This window comes from Melopsittacus undulatus, chromosome 8, assembly GCF_012275295.1.
Source record: "Melopsittacus undulatus isolate bMelUnd1 chromosome 8, bMelUnd1.mat.Z, whole genome shotgun sequence".
Classification (NCBI taxonomy): Eukaryota; Metazoa; Chordata; class Aves; order Psittaciformes; family Psittaculidae; genus Melopsittacus; species Melopsittacus undulatus.
The window spans coordinates 11,417,337-11,439,893 of record NC_047534.1 but is presented as its reverse complement, the minus strand read 5'-3'; the positions used below and the strand labels follow the sequence as shown (position 1 = coordinate 11,439,893).

Below are 22,557 nucleotides of genomic sequence, written 5' to 3'. Positions count from 1 at the left end.
ATCTGGATGTCTGTGATAGCAACCAAAAGGGTCTGGGTGAGCAGTCTTGTTTCACTGACCATTTGGGGCCTTTTTGCTCTTTGTACATTTTCTTTCACCTTCTGGGCATTGCCTGGATGAATTTAGATTTACTAGAAGAGATCAGCTAAGCAGGATAAGCAAAACAATTGTGACTCCTGCAGAATGTCTCTAAGAGCTGGATGAGTCAGATAACAGATCCCCTGAGCAGAGATATCTACCTCCAACAGCGGCCAGTTGCAAAAGCTTACAGACCATATAAAAACAAGTCAAGTATACAGTCATATTCCTCTTAAATACTCCACCAGACCCACTGGTTTGTGGCTCAGGGACTTCCTGAGTTAGAGATGGTGTGTCTTTTTTTAAGGCTTTTCTTCCTGGTATTCCTTCAAAAGGTTCTTGAACCCCCACAACATTTTAGTATCCAGAGTGTCCTATGGAAATAAGCTACTCAGTCTATGTGTGAATTGTCTCTTTCTTTTTGATCCTGTCACTTTCTGGGCCACTTTCTTTCCTTTTCAGTCTTCGTTCACCCTCCCCATGCCGTGCTTTGTAATGAGCCTCTAAGAGAGTGATTGGGGCCCACTCAGTACATAATTTCTGGTCTCCCTTGGAAAATGCTGTTTTCCCAGGGGAGCTAGTGAGTAGGTGACCAGTCTTTATTCCAGTACACTCGTACAATACAAGCACAACCTTTAAAAGTTCCCTTGCAGCAGCTCTTCTATATTTACAAAGGACACAGAATGACTCCTGTAAAAGCAAATTATCATCAGCTCAACTGCATCCTAATTTGAACATTTTTCATCTGGTATGAGACATTGGTGGAGCTTATCTGAACAAATGCTAGCAGCTAGCATGCTGACATTGCACAGGATGCAGAAAAACAGTTATTCCTCAGTGTGTTACCCTGACCTCAGCTTTGCTGATGCACCTCATTTGCGCCTGTTTCTCCTCTTACTGCTCTAGGCTATACATGTCAAAGGTGATCTGCTGTTCCATCTAGAGGGTATGGATGTGGTAACACCAGCACATGGGAGAAATGTTAATCTCAATCAGTACAGGGAGCTAGTTTAAGCACAGCTGCTGCAGCAGGGGGAAGATCACTCTGAAGGAGAGAGGCAAGAATAAGCTGGGGGCAAAGAGCCAGTGGAATTTCTTGAATTGGGTTTTCCCCTGCATCCAGCACATTCTGAGTACTCTCAGCAGAGAGGCTGTGCTGGACATGGCTAACAGCTCTTAGGCTTGCAATGCTCTGACTTTACATACATGCATATGTGTACATATGTAGAGTCATATGTGTACACATACATACATATATGTACACACAAACCCCTGTCACTCTCACGTATACCATTTTTCTGTTCTGACCGATCTTTAAGGCATGCCTGCAGTACAACTCCTCTTGATTTAGAAAATACTGAATAAACTGCCACTAACACCTTCCAAAAAAGAAACTACCATGCTTAAAAACCTTGGCTGATTGATTGGGCACCTCCATCTCCTGCCTCCCAGCCTCCTACTAGTTCAGCTGAGCCCTTGCTCTCAGTCTCCAGATTCCCACTGCTCCTGTCCCATGCAACTAGGGGAGAGACTCCCAGGCATGGCTGATCTTATGGCACCACCAAAACCAGCTTCACTGGGGATACCTTGTAAGCTATCAACCCTCCAGACATAGTGACCAGAGCCCAGCAGCCAACAGCCTGCCCTGCCCTCTCAGTTTCCATGTTTGTTTCTCTGCACTGAGCAATCTTGTGCAGCCAAGCATTTCTGTCTTGTCACAGAACAAAAACCCAAGAAAAAACCCTCAGTAGAATCCATTCATATGTTAATAAATAGGACTTGCCTGCCCTCTCTGGTCCAGAGCTGAGGCTCCCAGGAGGTCTGTTAATTTACTGTGTTTTCCTATTACATGCAGTGCACTTGGTCAGATTTTTTTCACCCTGAGTGTAAAGTGGGTGGAATGGTATTCACCATGGATGTCCACCATGGATGTCACCAGATTCAGAATAAAACATAAACATCTGCTTACATAATGAGATGAATGGGCTTGGTTCACAGAACTAGACATTTGATCTGTGTCTCAGCTTGGGTGTGGGAGATCCCAAAGCAGCTGTGAGCACCTCTCCCTCCTAGTAGCTGGTTAGTTCTGGTGCTAATTTGAGGGTTGTGTGCACCTCCAACAGACACTGATTGGAAATAGCTCCAAATAAGACACCCGCAGTTGAGGATAAGTAGGAAGCAGCAGCCAATACTGGATGTCAGGAGAGGCCAGGAGTGGATGTCATAAAACCCTGTGCTGTTTGGAGCGCTTTCATCCCGGGAATTCTTCAGTAGTTGGCTCATGAAACACTGCAGCTGTCTTGGAAATGTTGGTAAGAGCAGTGTGGCCATGTGAAGTGGCTGGTCAATGGCTGTCAGTGGGAAGCTCCACATCTCTGTCCAGCTGGATACCACTGAAGCTTGGTTTGCTCTCTTACCCAGAGAAAAGCTGAGAATCTTCCCCTTTGGCTTTCTCCTGCTCCCATGCTGATCTGCTGTCCTCACTGTAGAATGATGGAGAGTCAGCAGTCTGTGTATCCTGGAAGCTGTAGGGAACCACTCTGCAAACACGGTTTCTGCTCCAAGAAAAGCCCAGAGCACTGTATGCATGCATTGTGCCACAGAGCCCAGGGACTCCAAAAGCCAGATTTCCTAAGCATGGATTCCAAGTCACTCCTCTCACATTAAAAATAATAAAAAAAAAATAACAGGAGAAAAGTTTTTGTGCAGTTTTTGTGAAACTTTGATCTTCCCAAACAGCTTTTACAGGAGGCTATTTTAGGTGTTGATGCTGTAACAGTAAAGTTATTGGACAAATGAAGAACATAGCTTAAGCTGTCGCTCAGAGCAATTCACATTCCTCAGGTGCTAAAGGCTTTAAATACTTCCTTTGGGCATGAAATAGATCTGCTGTCAAAGAAGCCAGCATTCCTGACAGTGGCTGTCCTGCAGACTCCCACAGGAGAAAGTCTGTGGAGCTGAACTAGCCTGACCCCAGGAAATCCTTCCCACATCTCTCATTCTTGCTTGGTTTCTCCTTTAACTTTCAGAGTTTGCTGAAAGGCCGTTTGATGGTTGGTTAGATCTTCCTTTCCGTGCACTTTCTTGGTCTTCCTCTCTTATATTAATACCACATTAAAGCTGGGATGTGAACCATGCAAGTCAGGAAGTCCAAGATGCTCTTTCAGAGACACTCAGTCAACATTGTTAATGATTTCTAACAACTTCCCTTGTTGTCTTTGCTTGTAACACAAACAGCTGGTTGCAGACTGGAGTTAAAGGCATTTATGCAGCCTGCAGGTAGCATCTCTCCAGGGTATCCTAACTCTTGTGGGCCTTTGTCCATATAAACTAAAAAATAATTCAGATACCTCCAACTGAAGTTTCAATAACTTTAAAATACATTCATGTTTCCTTCCATTTCTCTTTTTTTACACAGCTACAGTGTTACCATGCTTTACAACAATGATTTAAGGGCTTGTCAGTACATTCTTGGTGTTGCTTTGGGTTCCAAAGTACATTAGGTGTTTCTTCACAGCCTAAAAAAATTACTATTGTGTAACAAACTCTGAATTTGCTCCATTCACAGGCGGGTTGGGGATTTTTTTTACATCTTATTAATCAGAGGAGAAAAACTTGGGAATTCTGGCTTCAATTCAGAGTGTACGGGAATGTCAAAGGTTTTACCCAGCTTACTCACATTTGAGCTCACACTGGTGTGTCAGTCCCCATTTCTGCCTCCATAAGAACACTCTTAGCCACTTGTACACTTACCTGCACCTCCAGAGCTGCTCAAATTTCAGTCAGTAATTTATCCTTCATCCTAGCAGATTCATGAACGGGGTAGACACCAGGTGCTCCTTCCCTGCATTGCTGGCTTCTGGCTAGCGCTGTCCTCGCTGGTGTTAATCAGTATTTTATTATACTAACGGGAATAAATCCATCAGACTTTCACTTGTACCCTTCGTGCAAACATTTGTTTGTGAATCAACAGCCCTAACTTCATGTCTCCACAAAGATGTAAAGAAAATGGTATTCTGGCCCGTTTTGACCACATGTTCCATGTGGTTGAAAGCTGAAGCCAAGTTCTTTTTCCACAGGGCAAATACTTCTTACACAGGGAACTGAGGGAATAATTAATGCAGCTTTCTGCAAAGCCAGCTTGTGACCATTCGTATTCACCAGAATCTATATTCACCCCTTTATTTTTCTGAGTAGGATTAATAGGAAACAGCACGGAGCGCGAGGGTGGATGCTGAAAACCAGAGTTCAAACACAGCGTACAGATTTCTGTGCTCCAGAAACCGAGTGTCACCATGCGCGCTCAGAGGAAGGGCTGTAAATCACTCTGCCTGCGGACCATCGCCATCTACAGCTGAGGTGCCACCTCAACCTCCCACCTCCACTCCCCACAGCCGCCGCGCAGCCCCACCGGCGCCTCCAGCCTCGGGCCCGCCTCCCCGCACGCCGCGCCGGGCACGCCCCACACGACAGCTCCCGGCTTCCGGTCAAGGCCTGCGTGCTGCCCTCCCAGGCCGCGGCCGGCCGAGGTGCGGAAACGGCCGGCAGCCCCGGCAGGTGCGTGTGCGGGGGCCGGGCCTGGGCGGGCTGAGGTGAGGCGGCTCCGGCTGCTGACGGGAGGTTCCGAGGCCTGGGCCCGCCGCTCTCGGAAAGGCCGCTCCTGTTCCCCGCCGCTGCAGCTCGGCGGCCTGGCGCCCTTTAAAAGCACGAGCTGCTGTTCTGAATAGTGATGTACTTGTGGGCTGCACTTAGTGCCACCGTAACCGGTTTTGCATACAAAGGTTTCACTGCAAAATCCGTAAGTGCTTTCCATGTATCTAGCAGGAAGAGCTGTGAGGGGTCTTGCACTGCCTTTGTAGCTGTCGGTACTACTTACTGCTGTGGTACACACCTGTGCATGGAAATGACCCCTTCTAACACTGGAAACCCATGCCTCTAGTGTATGTTATGAACTAAAGATACTACAAAGGCTATGCAATCAGTGCTAAGGGAAAGGTAATACTCCCGTTTTCTGAATCCATTTCAGGTGTGGGGACTGAAGGTTGTGATCACCTGGGTAGATAAGGTGTATAACTACAGTTTGACCTGTGTCCTGCTCACTCTCGTGTCTCTTCTGCAGAGAGCTTCCTTTGGCATTTTTAGATGTGATTAAGTAAACAGATTATGAAACTGGTAATACATGCTCTAGAGATTTTGGGGGAAGAGTAATTTCACAGTTGAGTCCTCCAGGAGCAGCTGCTGTACAGATGTGTAACATAAGTGGTATGGTTTGGGCCCTATACGGAGGAAAAATACCAAGTCCACAGAAGTGTGCTGCAAACCTGTTCTAAAAACCTGAGTATTTTCTAAATGAGATGGCCACCTTAGAAACAAGGCTGTTACGGCACAACAGGAGCACCTCTGTGTTCCGCTGGTTCAAATAAGTGTCTGACGCAGATTTTCACAGCTTATACAGTTATCAGCAATCGGATGGTTTCCTGGAAGCATCTTTTTATAGAAGAGACTTTTGCTTTTGTTTCCTGTTGTACCATCAGAAGTCTTCTGTCTCACTTGCCATTCGCAAACTATTGTTACATACAGTGTATTAGGCAAAGCTGTGTGGGAAATTATCCTCTCCTCAGATGCTTCTTTGCTTATATAGGGTCTGAAGGCTTTATTCCAGTATTTTGAAAATGTCCTTTGCTTTCCTGGTGGACATTACATCAGTTATTTCTCTTTACCTGCATTTACACTTGTATCTCTGCAGGACATCCTCTGTTGAAGCTCTGATCCAGTGTTCTGTTTTCTTCCTATAACTGTTACATGGTGTCTGGTAATGCAATGCAAAGTGGACACCAATACTTTGTAACAGGCATATACTATACAGATTAATCCTGAATTGTTAAATGTAGGATAAGCCTTCCCTCTGAAAGAAAAGAGACTTTCTCACTAAGGAGAGAGGCTCATAGGATGTGCATTGAGTCAGTCCCAATTTAATCACCTTGAGCAACACCTTAGCTATTAGGAGCCCATCTCATGACTGATTACAAAGTGTGGCTGGGATTCCCCCCACGTTTTTTTTAGGAGCAATAGGTTCTTTGTGCAGAGCTTGAGTACTGAGGCCTTTCTTTGAGTACCTTGGCCTGAAATTAACTGTTCTTTTTCTTTAAGTTAAAGACTTCTCATTGGACTTCACACAGTCCTTTGTACAACTGTGTGTGGAGCAGTTTATTCCTCTGAGCCTAGGGCTGACTTCTCAGGAAGAGGTGTGAGAACCTTCTCCTTCAGTGCTCATGGAGGGAGCAACTCCAACATCCTCTTTCAGGTAAATTTTTATGTCTTTGTTGTTTGTGTTTCTCTTCTTGGTCTTTAAGTTACTGGTGCTTCAACAGGAACTCTTTTTGTGGATCTTGTTCAGATGTTTGAGCACAAGTCACAAGTTTTCTTTCTTGTCAGTGCACTAATGAAGGCTTTGGTGAAACATCTCTGGTCATTGAGTCAAACCCCCATGCCAAAACTAAATTATTTCTCATGCAATATTAAGATTTGAGGAAGGAATGTGTTTTCTTGGGTAATTTTTTAAGATGGGTACCTAAGACTGGAGTTCAACTAGTTCTTTATCTGCTTATATAGCTCTTTCAGTATCTTCTACAAACCAGGAGTGATTTCACCGCCATCACAGAGGTAGGAAAGAGTACAACTTACAGCTCTTGAATGATGAGCTCAATACACACAATGTACATTGCTACAAATAATGTAGATATAAAGAAAAAACCTGAACTGCAGATGTTTTTGAGTCTATACGTCCATTTCCTGATCAGTGTTTGTGGCTTCTCTAAGTGCTGCCTTGGTTAAATGCTGGCTTGATTAACTCAAATCTCAGGAGACTGAGCTAGCTAACATCCATTGTTAGTATTTTATTTGTTTGCTTTCATTTAATATGCATGTTTGGCACTCAGTTAAAAATAGCAGCTAAAATGTTGGTGGGGGGGAAACAGAACAAAAGAAAATTATTTAAGAGAATCAACCAAAATGGAGCATAATTTTGCTGGGAAGGCTTTTTGGATTTTTCATGACTTTCCATCACTCTCCCCCATTGTTATCTTCCTTGTTCTTTACAAAAGAATGGGTAAGATTCATTCCAAAAAGCTCAAGATGTCCGGCAGGCAGTAGGAGTGAGGAGTGGAATTGGAAGGACATCTTGCAGGAAATTACATCCCCAGTATGTACAAGCATTACAATACTTGTAATGTACTTACAAGCACTCAATACGGTGAATAAAAACATTATTTTTGTCACACTTTTGAGATATTAGTAGAATTGCACATACTGTCCAAGTCTGTTGGGGGAGAGATTGACTTAGTATTTATGGTTATGGTATATTAGCTCCTACCGGCACTCTTTTTTTCAAGTTGGTTTTTTTTTTGCCTGTTTCTCCAGCACTCCACACTGTTTTCCAGGACTGAACTCACTTCTGGTTACTAATAGGTTAGACTAGACAGGAAAGATGGCTGGAAATCCTTTTTGCTGAGAATTCAGGGATCTGACTTAAAATGAAATGTCTGTGTAAGAGGTTATAGAATTAATAGACAATGGCGAGGCAGAAGTTGCCAAACCAGATGAAGCCTTTAGGGAAAGTGCTGCTAATGATGGTCTCAGCAGCAGATGTATCACTACTTTTTAAAGAGAGTTCTAGGGGATATCTGTGGACTGCAGACCTAGACGTTTGAATTAGTAGAAAATACAGCAAGGTAAAAGTATTGGACACCTGCATAAATATTGTATGGTGGGAGAAAAGCCAGTGTGGCTTTTGTAATGGAAAGTCGTGCAGTAAATGTCTAAATAAGCATGTTGAGAGGTCTGGCTTACAGTCTGTACTCAGATTGTGGGAAGCTTTTAAACAGGAGCCCTCACCTGAACAGCCCTTGACATAATAAGGGAGTTCCCTGTCATAAACAGTGGGTACAAAGATAGGAAAGAGGATGTGAGCTGGCTTTACATTATTTAAGGTGGAACATGGCTGAGGAAGATGAATTGCAAATGTAAACTGATTCATGTGGGTGGAGAGCAGTCCTGACTTCACACACAAAATGAGTTTTTTGAGCCATAATGACTAATTCTGTGATGCTTTCTTCATCGATAAAGTCCAGTTTGATAGTTTTACACAGGCTCAGGGAAGACTGCATAAGCTCACAAAGTACACAGGGACTGCCTGGTTCAGAGGATCATGGTTGAGAGATGTGGAGGATGTGCTGGGGAAGCACTGCGTGCTCATTTTGTTGTTCCATCAGCTACTGATTCTGACCTGTGCTGGAGAGCAGGATAAAGAGGCATCCTTTGGTCTGACCCAGCACTGACCATTTGTACATTCGCACATATAATCTGTACAACTGGGAATTAGTATGAGGAATTGCCTCTCCAGAGCTGGCAATGAGTTCTTATGTATATTTCTTCATCATGCTATCAGGAGATATATGTGTGTGAGGAAAACTTCCCAGCTGCAGGTATGTGAGCCAAAAGTACATGTAAATTACAGGTGGGATTTTTTTTCTTGCCACTTTTTAGTGAAAGCTCATTAAGTACATAGGGAAACACCTACAAGCGTAGTCTTACTAGAAGTATTAAAGAAGCCTGTGTAGACTCTGTTGTACCTTGACTACAGGGTGTATCTGCAACCGAGTTGCATTTTATATGGATTTTCAGTGTCTCTCTGATTCTGGCTTTCAGTGTCTCTCTGATTCTGGCTTTCAGGGTCCCTGAACACTTGCCTGGGACTACCCCAGCAGTTTTGAACACTTCAGGCACTTGTGCAGACGTATTCAGCTCTTGATCTGCCTTTTCTGACTTCCATACTTTTTTTTGTGCATGTGCACACACATGTGCTTAACAACTTGTATCTAGTTTGGTTACAAGAAGATTAGTAAAAAGTGATTAAACCCACACCTGGTTCCTGTTTGAGGCACAGAAGTAGAATTTGTTTACTATCCAAGCAAGAAAATCTAGATAGAAATGAAGTTGCAGAGTTTTGTCTGTGGATTTTCACATTAAGAGATCATGTCTCTTGCTTCCCAAATACATGAGGCTTGGTCACCTTATATGTGCTGTCTTCTACAGCATGCTTTTTCATAGGTGAGAAGGATTTGTATATACAAGAAGCATCCTTTTTAGAAAGTGTGGGTAGGCTTTGAGACATAAAGTTCTATGTTTCATATTTTGGTATGAACAAGCAGAGAGACAAAGGGTAGACTATTCCTTTTCTACTGCAGTCCCCTTATTCCATGTTTTTGCTTTTAAAGCAGTCACATTTCTGTATGTGACCCATTTCTCATGACTATAAGGCAGTTTCCTACTGCTGTTTCTAATGAGAGTTGAAGATGCTGAGATCTGTCTAGGATCAGCCTATAGCAACGAAATCACAGGTACCCTAAGGCTGCCAGTATAACATTTACATGGGAGCACCTGCAGCTTTTAAGAATTACTTAACTGGGAATGCAGTCTGTGCCAGGCAACTCAGGTCCTGTTTCTGATGTCACATTCCATAAGAGCACAAATTACCAAATGAGTTAATGCTTCACTCAAATTGGCCATGTTTTCAGCATGTCTTTATGTGCAGCTGATGAACTGGAAGTTCTAGTTAATACCGTCAGAGAAGTCTGGAGGTACTGTCTTCAGTGTGAAGGACTCCCTTGAACGGGTCTTTCAGAGGGTCAGTCTGATACAGAGAAGTGTTCCTTCTCCATCCCTGCCTTCCTGCAACCTTTTTTCCTATTTGCACCCTTTTTCTTAGGCAGGGCTCTGGTTTGTGAAGGCCACCAGGCAATTCTGTCTGAGGCAGGCTGGTAACTTAGGACAAAACCTTTAAGAATTCCCACTAGGTGAAAGCACAGTTCAGAGCAGAATACCTGGCACAGAGCTGGCCATTCTATGGCAAGTCTCTGACATCACTGAATTAGTGCAGTAAAGAAACAGACATTTAGAAAAAAAACATGCCATCTCTCTGCCAGTCATGCCTATGTGATTGGGTTTTTTTGCTGCCTATTTTTATATGTTTATGTCTGGATTCTTCTGAAGTGAAGTGTAACACTGGAATTGGCACTGGGGATCCTGAGTGCAGCAATGCTGAATTTGTTTCAGTGTAGTTCAAGGAAAGTATTGCTGGTGGAGCTTTCTTTGTGAAAAACATCAGAAACAAGATAAAGATTGGTTTTGATGGTGAAAGTTTTTATAATAATGTTTAAAAGTTGATGATCTGGTGAAAAATGAGTGCTAACAGCTATGTAACTATGTATATACTTCCTTGCAGGTTCAGCTGTGTGTAGCATTCTTTCTCCATTTCTAATTATGTATGATGTTCAACCTTTACTTTTTGCCATATATCTACATGTGGTTGAATTTCAGAACTGATGAGGCATCTTCTAAAACCTGGTGTCTTTGTATTCTCTTGTAAGAGTCACTTTCCAAATCTAGTGCCAATGGGGGAATTCTAAAAGTTTGGCTTCAGCTTTTTTGTGTATTCAGTATAGGAAAAGTACATTCCATATTGTTTTCATAACCTTTTGTACAGGAAAAATAAAGAGCATCTCCAGCAACACCCGAGCTGGGAGATAATCTTTTGCTAGACAAATAGAAAACTGCAAATTGTTCTTGAGTTTGAGCTAATGAGGCACTGTTTGTATCATCATCTCCAGCTCCAACATCTTAGTCTATTTCAGAGTACTTTATACAGTGAATAAATGTTTGTTCCTGTTTGACAGGTACAAAGACTGGCACAGAAAAAGAAACATTAACTTTTTGAAGCTTGCATAGTAAATTGGTGACAAACCTAGAAGAACAATTGCAGGTTACGTGGGTTCCTCAGATACACACTGTTGACTGGAACAGACTACTCTTCATCTTTCTGGTAGGCTGAATTTAAAGCTTAATTTCTGTTTGTGGATGTTTTAACAGGGAGATTTTTACAGCATGAGAAAAGAGTTTGTCACTGTGACTGTAAATAGGGTATCTCCCAATTCAAATGTTCTGTGTCCTGTGGAGTTTTAGATTCTACTCCAGCTATGTTACTGCTTAAAATGATTGATGCATGATTTTGTGGACTTCGTAGGTCTGCACAATTTTTGAGGTGGTTGTTTCCTATTTTTTTGCTGTCTAACAGATCACATTAGTTGTAGGTAAAAAGTACTTAGTATTGGTTCATCCTTGTTTTCAGTTTCTGAATTTCCTAACCTAACAGCCAAATTATTTTTACTGCTAAGTGAAGCAGAATTGCTTTTTATCTGCAGTCCTTCAAAGATGAATACTCAAACAGCAGTTTTCTGTTTGCTTATCAGTAGATCCCAATATTTGCCTAACCTGATGTAGACACAGCTAAATCTGTCGCCTGCTTCTGTAATTTGCCTAGATTGTCCAATGAGCTATAGCTTTCAGATGCATTGTTGTGGAGAGATGTGTAAAAATAAGTTTGTGGAAATGAGTTACTTTTAAATAAGTTTTATATTCTTTATTATATCAGTTTTCTAGAACTATGCCAAGGAAACGAAAGCTGGTGGCTCAGTTAAGCGCTCTCCAAAGTGACTCCAGCCTCCCTTCCTTTGATGCCTTGGGGAACCTGAACACTAAACCTGATGGTGATTCTTCTCCAAAAAACAGCAAATATTTTGCATCAAAGGAAAAAAATTCTTCCCATCTAGAAGCAGATTTTTTCAACCAGCCCTGTGTTAACCTGGCCAAGTCCTTTCTGGGACAGGTAAGGCATGAACGCTGTGATTACTGTACTGGAGCATGTGCTAGCTAATAACTTAGTGTAACAGGATAAAATTCTTTTTCCATCATTTGACTCCAAGACTTTCCTATTTTAGGAATACGGCTCTCATTCCTTCTCTTGTTAAATGCAGTGGAATTTAAAGACTAGTAGCCCAGTCTATTTTGGATGGAGTCAGAGGAGTAACTTTACAGGTTTCATTTACTGTTGCATTTCAAAATTAGTTTCTGTGGATTTTTCCTCCCTTTTTTTCTGGTTTACTGAAATGTTCTTTGCTGTTTATGGTTTGAAGGTTGTTTTGGGCCCATTATTGTCCTTTCAAGTATTCCTTTATTTGTTTTTGGCTCTTGCTTAGCTCAGTGTAAAGTAATGCTCTGCAGTCAGCAACATCTTCTCTGCCTCCTTTTTACTATCTTGTGATGCTAATAGCATGGCAGGTCCTCAGCCTTTCTTGACCAGTATCCACTGTCATAGTGTACTTCAGTATTTTATTGTTATCTGCAAGTTCAGCAGACTGCTTAGTACTTTCTTTCCTGCTGCCCTGTATGCTTTGAAAGTTGTCTCTCATAATACCTGCTTTCATTTCTGCTGTTCTGAGTAGCTCGACATTGTCAGTACACATGGTGAGCTCTCTGATGATCACCCCTCTGAGGTTATTACAACCATGTGAGGCAGCACAGGCCTGAGCATGGAGATGTTTACGACTGTACAGTCCCACAGTTAAACAATCTTCACTCCAAAACCTGTTGTTCCTACCTTTTGTTTCTGAGTTTTAAAGACATTACTGGTTCATGAGAGGACCTTCTCCCTTATCCCATTCTAGAAGCTTTGAGGAATCTCTGAACTTATTGAAAGCCTTTGGAAATGAGAGCGGGGTAGATGAAATGTCTCTCTTCTGATTAACGAGTCCTTCAAAAAACTCTCCCACTGTTTCCATGGGAGGGAATTCCTCCAGTGTTTTCCCTACAAAATGTTCCAGTCTGGGACTTCCTAGATACAATTGCAAAATGTGTTTTTAGTTTCGCTGTTCTGGTCTTATCTTCTCGAGTCTTTTTTTATATAACTTTATTGTCGGTAGGGTGAACAGACCCTCTGGGTTCTCATTGGTTTAGATAACTCTAGGAATTTGTTCCACAAACTGTTGGGTTTGGCCTCTCTTGCTGTGTCTAGCACTTTATTTTCTAAGGATATTGTCTTGCTTGTAATTGATGCCTTTGCTCTGCTCTTTAACCCTGCTGGGGTTTTTTGGTCTGTCTTAACCTCTCTCTGATATGTCATGTGTGTTTGCTGTCTTTATAGACATCCTGCTAGAGGTTTGCCTTTCCAGCTTTGACCTTTGGCTGCCTCTTCCAAGTTCTTCCTAACAAGTTTCCTCACTTTACGTAATTTCCCCTTTTTGCTGGTGAGCAGAACTCTGACAGATTATTTTTGGACCTTGATGCTTGTGGAAGGACACTGAACTTCATGGTCATGAAAAGTTGTTTTCAGGGATAAGTCTTTGGAAAAGACTTTGCATTTTACTCTGGATAAGTTTGAGAGTTTAGTCTTCTTTTGTGAGATCCCCAGTTGCTCACTCTGCAAAGCATTTGATGCTGTCTGAAAAACCATCATTTGTGTCCTGTCCTACTGTGATATTTATTTGGTCTATATGAGGGTACCTGAAGTCTCCCAGTACTGATGCATGTTTTTGTCGTCTTAATGACTCTGACACCCTTATGCCATGCAGTTACCCTGGGCAGATGTTTTAGTGCTAATTCTGTATTTTTCCTATTTAGGCCTAGAATTACATGCCAGTCAATTTCTATCTTAACTTTAGATTTTCTTAAAGTATAACCCCCAGTCTCCCACGACTGATTATATTCTCTCATTTTCTTAGAATTAAAACAATAATGGTATTTTAATGTTTTGTTATCATAATTCTGCCAGATTTTGGAGGTGCTTGATATAGTAATTGCTTAACCTTAAATCTGATACTTCAGTTCTTGGGAACAAAAAAAACCAAACCAAAACATACATGCAGTAAATGGCCTCTCAAAACAAACAGTCATAACAGCAAGATACATCCTCAGTGCAAAATAAAAGCCTCTATAAAATAGTTTACTGTGAAGCATTGTAAATGATCACCATTCTTTAACTGTGAATATTTGGTGTGTCTGAAGACTCACGGAAATGCCTGAATGCTTTCATAATTGTAACTTAACCACTGTATTTCATCACAGTGAAAGAGCAGTGTGGCCACATGGGTGTGCTTTTGGTGTGTTTACAGGCAATTGCAAAACACCAGTGCATTTTTCATAAAAATAATAAAACTGATTATTTTCAACAATGTGAGAAGCGCTGCAGGGTATTGATGAGAGACCAGAGTTGCAACATTTGAGACTGACTGCTGGAGCATCCATACTGCATTTGGTCAGTAATTGCATTAGCAATCCAGCACAAACATCTGTTAGGAATTGAGCTTTGTTTCTTGAAAGTCATTTTTTTCAATGGCTGGTTTTCCAATATGGAAGTGCTGAATATCGTAGAATGGAACTGATAGCTGTTGCCTAAATTAGACTATACTGCAGAATTTCTGAAACATGAGTAAAATAGGTCAAACCACAAAAACCTTTGTATGAAGTTTAGTGATTGTTTTCTTTTTACAGAGAATATTTTCAATGTCGCGGTTTTTACCCTCCATCTGCTTTGTTTTATTTAAGGAGGTACCAGCAGCAAGGAACACACTGTAATAACAAGGATCTGTTGTTGCCTGCCTGAAGCCAATTCCCAACTCTCCCGTACTGCCCCTCTCCGCGGTGCAGAAAATACAGAAATAGCATCAGTACTCACTCTGGTCGTGATTATCTCTGTGGTTAGGGAATAGGACTTGTTTGAACCATCTCTGTGGAGAGAGACTATCTAATCATAGCAGTTATTTAATTGTGCTACTCTCATGCTTCTCCTGATCTAAAGAATATATTTATAATGCTTCAAGATTGATATTGGTGGTGCTTTTTTGCCTTAAACCTGGTGGATTGCGGTGGAGAACAGAGAAAATAACCAAAATAACCACAAATCAACTCTGTGGGCTTCACTGTACATAGGACCATAAACTGATTCTTTATGATACTGCCACATCTAGACACTCCAGGCGTTTCATGGAGTTAATGACAGGTAGGAACTTCTTGGACTGGGCTGTGGCCTGGCCAGCAGAAGCTGTTAGCTTACAGACTGAGCTGCTTGCTGGAGAGGATGCAGTACTATCAAGTCCTTTTTTTCCAATTTCTTTGTTTCCCCAGCTTGTGTGCTCTGGTTATTTTGCACAGGGGGTTGCTAACTGATGCACTCTGACCTCTCTTTCAGATTTTAGTTCGCAAACTTCCTGATGGCAGAGAACTCTGGGGGAGGATTGTTGAAACAGAAGCTTATCTGGGTGGGGAAGATGAAGCTTCCCATTCAAAAGGTGGGAAGCAGACTCAACGAAATGCAGCAATGTTCATGAAACCAGGAACTCTGTACGTGTATCAGATCTATGGGATTCATTTCTGTGTGAACGTTTCCAGTCAAGGTAAGTTGAGGCTGAAAGAGTTTTAATACCTACAGGCTAGGATTGATGTTTCAGGCTACATCTGCCATGTTGCTGTCACTTGTGAGCTCCCTATGGGCTCTGTGAACTCGGGGACTTGCTGTCATCTTCTTCCCTTAGGACCTGGATTTTGCTGTTGGGAACAGCACGTAACTGTGGACAGACAGTGTATTAACTTTGGATATTACAAGCAGGGCCCATCTCCAGCTGCACAGCAGCTAGCCTGGTGGGGTTTTGGTCCCAGCTGTGAGCTGTTCAAAGACAGGAAGGTCTGGAGGAGAATCTTGATAGGATGGAGCTTTTAGTTTCAATGACCTGGACTGCTGTCTCAATTGGGTGGTTCAGTAAACTCTGTTCCTTGAAAGTGGTGATGGAGAATTTGAAGTCTTAATGGCAGCCTAAATCTTGGTGTCTGTTGTCATGATAAGAAACTCTTCTGTCTCCTACATTTATCTTCAGAAGCTGGGGAAAACAAAGAAGACTGAGATGTCCTAAGCTTAAGCAAAGAGTGTAGGAGTGTTTTAGCTGCTTTGTTGTTTCTTAAAACAAATCAAAATACGCAGACTGTTACAGAATCTTCCATCTTTTATTACTCTCAATATAATCAACGCCTAATCAAATTATTTTAGAACTTACTGAGACTCTCTCCTTACTCAGCCTCTGTTAACATGCAAGTGTTACTTCTAAAACTTGGGGTTTTTTCTTTCCTGTAAGAATTACAGTGTTTGCCTTGCAATAAAGTTACTCATTAATGGGACGCTGTAAAACAGTGGCAGCTATTTCTTGGATAAATACTCATTTTGTTAGGAAAAAAATTCAACAGTAATTTCTTTTTTGTCATTTCAAAGATACAGCTTAAGAAAACCCACTGCTCATGTATTTCGAAGTGGAAAGCAAATGTTGTAACTGGGACAGTTAATCCTCAGGTTTTGGCCTTTGGACAAGGGCCAAGCAGAAACACAGGGCCAGGTTACAGTGTGGGGGAAGAGCCTGTCTTCCTAAATGGAGGTCTGGAGTCTGGTGGATGAACACATGTGGGTTTCATTACATTGTCCCTGCCAAATCTGTTCAGATAATGAAAGCAGAATGGTTTGTTACTCAGGATGGGTCTCTTAGTACTTGAAATACTAGGAATAATAATTTTTATTAAAAAAAGATGCTTAGCCTTCGAATTCTAAAAAAAATTGTTTGAAATTTATACTCCGGGAATTTTTCCCTTACGTACCTATGTTTAGCTTTCTAGCAAATCAGAGCTCGCTGTTGTGATGGATTTAGTTGGGACTTTTTTGTTATAAACTTATTCTCCATTAGCCTGCCATACATGCAGCTATGTTGACACCAAGCACAGCTGTCACTACCAGCTTTGTCAGGAACACGCTGAGGTAAGCAGCATGGCTGTGCGTGCTGTCTGTCATAGATGCATCTACATAAGCAGGATGTACTCCTTCGGGGTATGTGCAGATGTGCTCAGAGAAAGAATCTGGGGAGAAATTGTACACAAGATGCTTTTCTCACCTTAGTATAGGTGGAGAAGAAGCCTGTCCTGTCATTTAGTCTGAGGAGTTTGTCTTTTGTGGTGGCACTTATGCACCTGGGTCAAAGGCAAAAACGTTTCATTCTTTGGATATGGGACAGATCTTGGAAACTTTGTTTTGAGCCTGGCTGTGGCTGTGCACAAAACGCATGGAAACACTGGCATAACCAAAAAACCTTGTTGTGGCATAGCTTGGTCCTTCTTAGCAGCACAGATCATGCTCCTATAGCAACAATTCCCTAGGAATGCTGTGAAAACCTGAGTGACTGACCAGGAAACTTCTTTTCTTGGATTTTGGCTGTGCAAAGTTGCAGAGCACCAGGAGTTAATGTGTTATCTTCTGCTTCCTGTGATCTCCTAGAATGTTTCATATTTTCCCCTCAACTTGTCTTACAAGGTGAAGGTTTTTACTCAGTTATTCTGTCCTTAGGCTTTTGCTCCAAGAGCCAGTCCATAACTTTGATCCTGGTTTCCTGTCCCTGAATCTCTTCCAGTTCTGTTATAGGTTTCTGTAGATGGAGGGGCGGAGCAGAACAAGTCTAGACATGCACATACAACAGCAGAGCAACTTGCTTTATACAGGTAGTTGGGGTTTACATCTGACAGTACTGTATGGCATTGCCACAGCAAAGTGGAGTAGTGAAGAAGGGAAAAGGAAAGATCTTGGGGGTTTCCTGATGTCTTCATACACACAAATTGACCCTGTCTTAAGCCATTTCAGTTTTGACCTGGATGCATATTAGCAAAGTTCATGTTGAATGATGTGAGAATTAGGGGAAAACCTGAGGTTGATTTCAGGAGAAATCAGTTACACAGATTTTTCCAAATGGATCTTGAAAGATGTTTCTGTTTGGCCATCGGGTGGCTTGCATCAAAATACTCATGCAGTCGTACACCAATTTTTAACAAAGCATGGATTTCTGGAGACAGTTGGAGCAAGCACAGAGATTTAACAAATCTAGGATGGGCTTAGGGGGTTTAGTGAAGTTAGCACTGAGTAATAATCACAAACAACTCAGCTGGCTTAGATTAAACTATCTAGTTTGAAGTGTAGGCAAGTGCTTTTGCTGCTTAAATTACAGGATCCTTGTGGGAGGAAGGCAAGCAGTTCAGAGAACAAATATAACATCATCAGTATTGGCAGTGACTGTACTGCTGCTTCTCAGACTCTTGAACTGAGTGACCATGGAGCTGATCTGGAGCTGCCAACTTAATGGAGGCAGCTGCCCTTTGGCTGGACAGAGATCAGAGTGCTGTGCTGTCCCTGGTGTCTGTGCCTACCTTCTTGGAACAGATGCTGCACAGGGCAGTCCCAGACACACACTGCTGGGACCCGGCAAGCAGCATGAATTGGACTGCTGCAGCAGACTTTTGTTTGAAAAACAGTTTAACACTGACTTTAATCATTATGGTCTTTAATCAGCTCAGGATCTGAGGCCTATATGACAGTCTGACTTTGCTGTGATTTCTCTGGAATTTGCCAAGGTGTACATTTTGCTGCCAGATCTGAATGAACAGCTTGTAAAATCAAGATCCCAGTGATGCTTTACCCTGGCCCAGTGTCACACTGTGTGGTCTTCCCCCTGTCTTGCAGATCTTAGATTAGGACTTTGAAGGAAGTGTTTTGGGAGCAGCGAGAGTCAGATGGGTGGAGAGAAAACTTTCTTCCCTCCAGTGGCCAGAAGTTGTTTCCAAGAATGGGAGCTGGAGCCAGTCCAGGGAAGCAGCAGCAGGCTGCGCTGTGGGGGTGTGGGACTTCCCTATTGGTTTATGATTTCTAGCTGCTCAGGGAGGGAATTTGCCTTGGCATTGTTGTTAGATCCCAGCTTTTAGCTCTGAATGCTACTCATTATATGGAGTGACTCTTCAGCATGGGTGGTAGATACTCTGCATCTCTGGACTGGCACTGCTGCTGATGGCGTGTCAGCGGACATATCTGTGTCAGGCAGATGCTGAAGCCAGATAACCCCGAGAGCAAACTGCTGCAGGCTGTGGGAGGGAGGGAGGCAGCTGAAGTATTCTGGCAGGCAGGAGCTGAGTCGGAAGGAAGCTGCTCTTTGGTAGCTAAAATAAAACTTCTGATATGCAAATATGCTCAGAAGGACCCAAACATGAGCCTGGGGGTGTGGGGACAGATGGGAGCAGAGAAGGCAGTAGCTCATCATGGCATCCCTGCACTCTTCACTTGTCTGCTGTCTCCACATCTCCCCAAAGCTCTTGTGGTGTTGCTGTCACGTTCGGGGACTGACTGGGCAGAGCGTGGTGTCTGTGTTGCAAATAGAGTGCAAAAACTACCTAGTGTAAATGCAGAGACAGAAATGCTGCATATTCCCTGCCAGGGCTCTGGGAGCACCTGCAGTTTCTCTGAGTGCTTGTCTCTCTTCACATAAACTCCCAAGGCCGCAGTTCAATTCAAGTGTAACCACGGTTTCCACTTGCATTTGTGAGGGATGAAAGCAAGTACAGTAATTAAAGGATTGCTCAGAATCCCACAGTTGTTCCTGGCAAGTGAAGCAGCATCCTGATGCGAAGGATGTTTCTTTATGCATGGATGAAAAGCAGAATTAGGACATGGAGCATGTTCTTAAAAATCTAAAGTGACCTTTGAGCTCTAAATCACTGTAGAACAGGGAAGCAGCTTTTGGCTGCCAGATTAGCATCAATCCCCTTCCTCAGAGAAGGGAGTGCCTGGGAACAGATTGCTGACAGCTGTTGGATAGAAGTGTGTTGACTTCGCTGAGATGTACTGAGGGCAGGGGGGGCTTGGGGCAGGTTTGGGGCAACAGACACACCTCACAAAGCCAGGAATCAGGCCCTCAGTCGACAGGCTCAGCTGGGAGCCCAGGAGGGTAATTTAGTGTGGGAGTTGACAAAACATGAGGGATCCTGGTTTTGGAAATCACAGTCCTTAGGATCTGTCAGTGCCTACAAAAAAAGCTCTTGCCAGGCCTGAGCACATCTCCAGATGTTTGAGACGGGAGAGAGGATTGTTTGGAGCAGCATCATGGAGCATGCAGATGCTGGCAGGAGTGCTGCGGGTGGCCCCAGCACAAGCGGTGCTGTGTGGGGCAGTGCTCAGGCCGCTGCACCAGCCGCTCTCCTCACCCACTCCAGATCATGAGAAGACCTTCCCTGATGTCCAGTGGAAAATATTAAGGAAGTGCTTATATCCCACTTAGACTGGAGATGCTCATGGCAGGGGAATGGCTGTGCTCAGGGCTGCATGTTTCCTTCACTGTCACCAAAATCAGGGAGGGCAGCTGGTAGGGGCTGGAGTTTCCCAAGACTCCCGATAGAGCAGCAAACCATCTTTGAGAAGAGAACCTGTCAGTTTTCTTCACTTCTTGTCACAGGAAGGGCTTCTCTGCTGAAGTGATGCTTTCAGAGCCATGCATTCCACAGCTAGACTCTGCAGCCCCATCCTGCCACAGGTTCCCATCTTGCGAGAGCTTCCTTGGCACAGGGGTTCAGCTCACTCTTAGTCATGGCTATGCAGTTACCCAAAGCTGTGGTCATCCCTCCATGAGGATGTTTGAATTGGGAACACCTGCAGCGAGGGCATGCACATACAGGGGCTGCTCCCCATGCCTGCAGCTCCTTCACAGGTTTCTCTTTGTCCAGTCTATCTCTGCAAGCTGCCTCTTTCAGCTGGCAGCATCCAGACCCGTTCCCCTCTCCTTTTTTTAGTGGAGTTCTTATAATCAGAGTTTATTATAAATCCACTGGGTCTGGGAGCAGCTTTGGATAGCTACGCCAAAACTGAACCATATGTGTATTTTTCCTGAACATTGTGCTGACATAAGAAACACCTCTTACCCTCTGGCAAGCCTTGGAGCAGCAGCTAAACTTAATCACATCGAGAAATAGGGTTGGGGAAGAGCAAGTCAGCACTCATGAGTAAAGGACACAGAGCCATGGGAACTGAATCAGAAGAGGGAAGGGAGAGCACTGACTCCAGGGCCTGGTGCTTGATGTGAAGCTGCCCAAGGGAAGGACAGACCCTGTGGTTGGGTGCTGCAGGCTCCAGAGCTGAAGTGCTCCTGCTGCCTGTGGGGCTGAAAGCTGAGATGTTCTTAACAACCCTGTACTGATACGTGGTTCTTGTTCCACACAGGGGAAGGGGCTGCAGTCTTGCTTCGCTCTCTGGAACCTCTGCAGGGATTAGATGCGATGAGAGAGATGCGTAGTGCTTCAAGGAAAGGACCCACAAAGCTGCTGAAGGACTGGCAGCTGTGTAATGGGCCCTCCAAGCTCTGCCAGGCATTTGGGATTGATAAGACTTTTGACCAAAGGGACCTGACACAAGATGCTGCCATCTGGATGATACCTGGACCTGACCTACCAGGGGAGCAGGATGTGGTAGCCACAGCGAGGATTGGTATTGGCAACAGGGGAGAGTGGACCCAGAAACCCCTCAGGTTTTATTTACAAGGAAACAAATTTGTGAGTGTTGTAGACAAGAAAATGGAGAGAGAGATGGCAGCAATGGGGCAGCTTTCTGGTCTTGCAAGTGTGCCACCAAGCAGGACTTGAGCCGTGCTCTGTATCACAGCTGTGTTGTGGCAGCAGCTATGGCAGACAGAGTTGCCTGGAGGTTTTTAAACAATAAATGTACTTCATTACAATGAATGTGGCAAGGTGGAATTTTATGTGTGGGGCAGGCTGGCCTATGTCTGCCAGCCAGAACTGAGGTTGGTTTGGGATGTCGAAGGCCACCTTCTCTTGTACCCAAATAACTGCTTAATTAAGGTGGATGAATGGCAAAAGAGCTAGGAGGAGAGGAGGTAAAGGAGAGATCATACTGTTGTCTACAACTACCTAGTGAGAGGGTGTAGAGAAGACAGAGCCAGGCTTTTGTCAGACAGGATGAAGGGCAATGGGCACAAGCCGGAAAACAGGAAATTCTCATTAGCTGTATGGAAAAAAATTTCACCATGAGAATGGGCAAACACTGGAACAGGGGCCCAGAGGAGCTGTGAGACATTTGAACCTTCACCAGACAAGCTCCTGAGTGACCTGACCTAACACATTTTCTTTGGGCAGAGTTTTGGACAGAAGACCTCCAGCAACCCATTCGAACCTATACCAGTCTATAACATCCAGCCTAGAGAACAAGAATGGGTTTTGTTTGTTTTCCCAGCTGCTTTTGAAACCAGTTCAATGGAAAACTTACCACTGTGTGAACCACAACACAGAAAGCATCACTATTGTAGCCTGCCATGAGGTACAGGGCAGGGAAAACCTCTACAATTCAGCGCAGAACCTGCAGCCACACTGGGAAGTTGAAAGGTGACAGGGTCACCCCTACATCCCCACCCTCCCTCAGCTTGGAATTCACAGGCAAGATTTTCAAAACCCTTGTCCCATCACATGAAAAATACCTTGTCTGGTGCCTTCTGAAGAGCCCTTGTTATGCTGATTGCAGGAGCTCAACTTGAAATGCAGTTACTGTGGGCTGGTCGATCGGATTTTCTAGGCTGGATATTGCTTTTGCTCTTCTGTAACATCCCTCTTGCAGCTGCAGGGGAAGACCCACTGAAAGGACTGTAAGCAGCTGTCATCAGGTATGTGGTGCACTGTGGCCACCTGGCTCCCCCAACACCTCACTGGTGGAAGATAAGTTACATAAAGCTCACAGTTTCA

The 22,557-nt window shown here is 43.5% G+C and overlaps 1 protein-coding gene across 3 annotated transcripts; it reads left to right on the top strand.

Moving 5' to 3' along the window:
- Nucleotides 1–4,540: 4,540 nt before the first annotated feature.
- MPG (N-methylpurine DNA glycosylase) lies at nt 4,541–21,543 on the top strand. 3 transcript variants are annotated; one of them, XM_005152506.3, is made up of 6 exons: nt 4,541–4,635; nt 6,229–6,382; nt 10,812–10,957; nt 11,567–11,800; nt 15,158–15,362; nt 21,029–21,543. In XM_005152506.3, the coding sequence occupies exons 4-6, from the start codon at nt 11,579–11,581 to the stop codon at nt 21,445–21,447; spliced, it is 846 nt and encodes a 281-aa protein (XP_005152563.2). In that variant the 5' UTR covers nt 4,541–4,635; nt 6,229–6,382; nt 10,812–10,957; nt 11,567–11,578; the 3' UTR covers nt 21,448–21,543. The 3 variants fall into 3 exon arrangements, with proteins under 3 accessions (XP_005152563.2, XP_030908059.2, XP_030908060.2); XM_031052199.2 differs by lacking the exon at nt 4,541–4,635 and adding an exon at nt 4,660–4,876; XM_031052200.2 differs by lacking the exon at nt 4,541–4,635 and adding an exon at nt 4,901–5,073.
- Nucleotides 21,544–22,557: the final 1,014 nt, after the last annotated feature.

Bases quoted from the DNA above. Each gene is read 5' to 3' on its own strand.
- MPG (XM_005152506.3), top strand. From the start codon at position 11,579: ATGCCAAGGAAACGAAAGCTGGTGGCTCAGTTAAGCGCTCTCCAAAGT. The intron at 11,801-15,157 runs GTAAGGCATGAA...CCTCTCTTTCAG, and splicing joins CCAAGTCCTTTCTGGGACAG to ATTTTAGTTCGCAAACTTCC. The intron at 15,363-21,028 runs GTAAGTTGAGGC...TGTTCCACACAG, and splicing joins TGTGAACGTTTCCAGTCAAG to GGGAAGGGGCTGCAGTCTTG.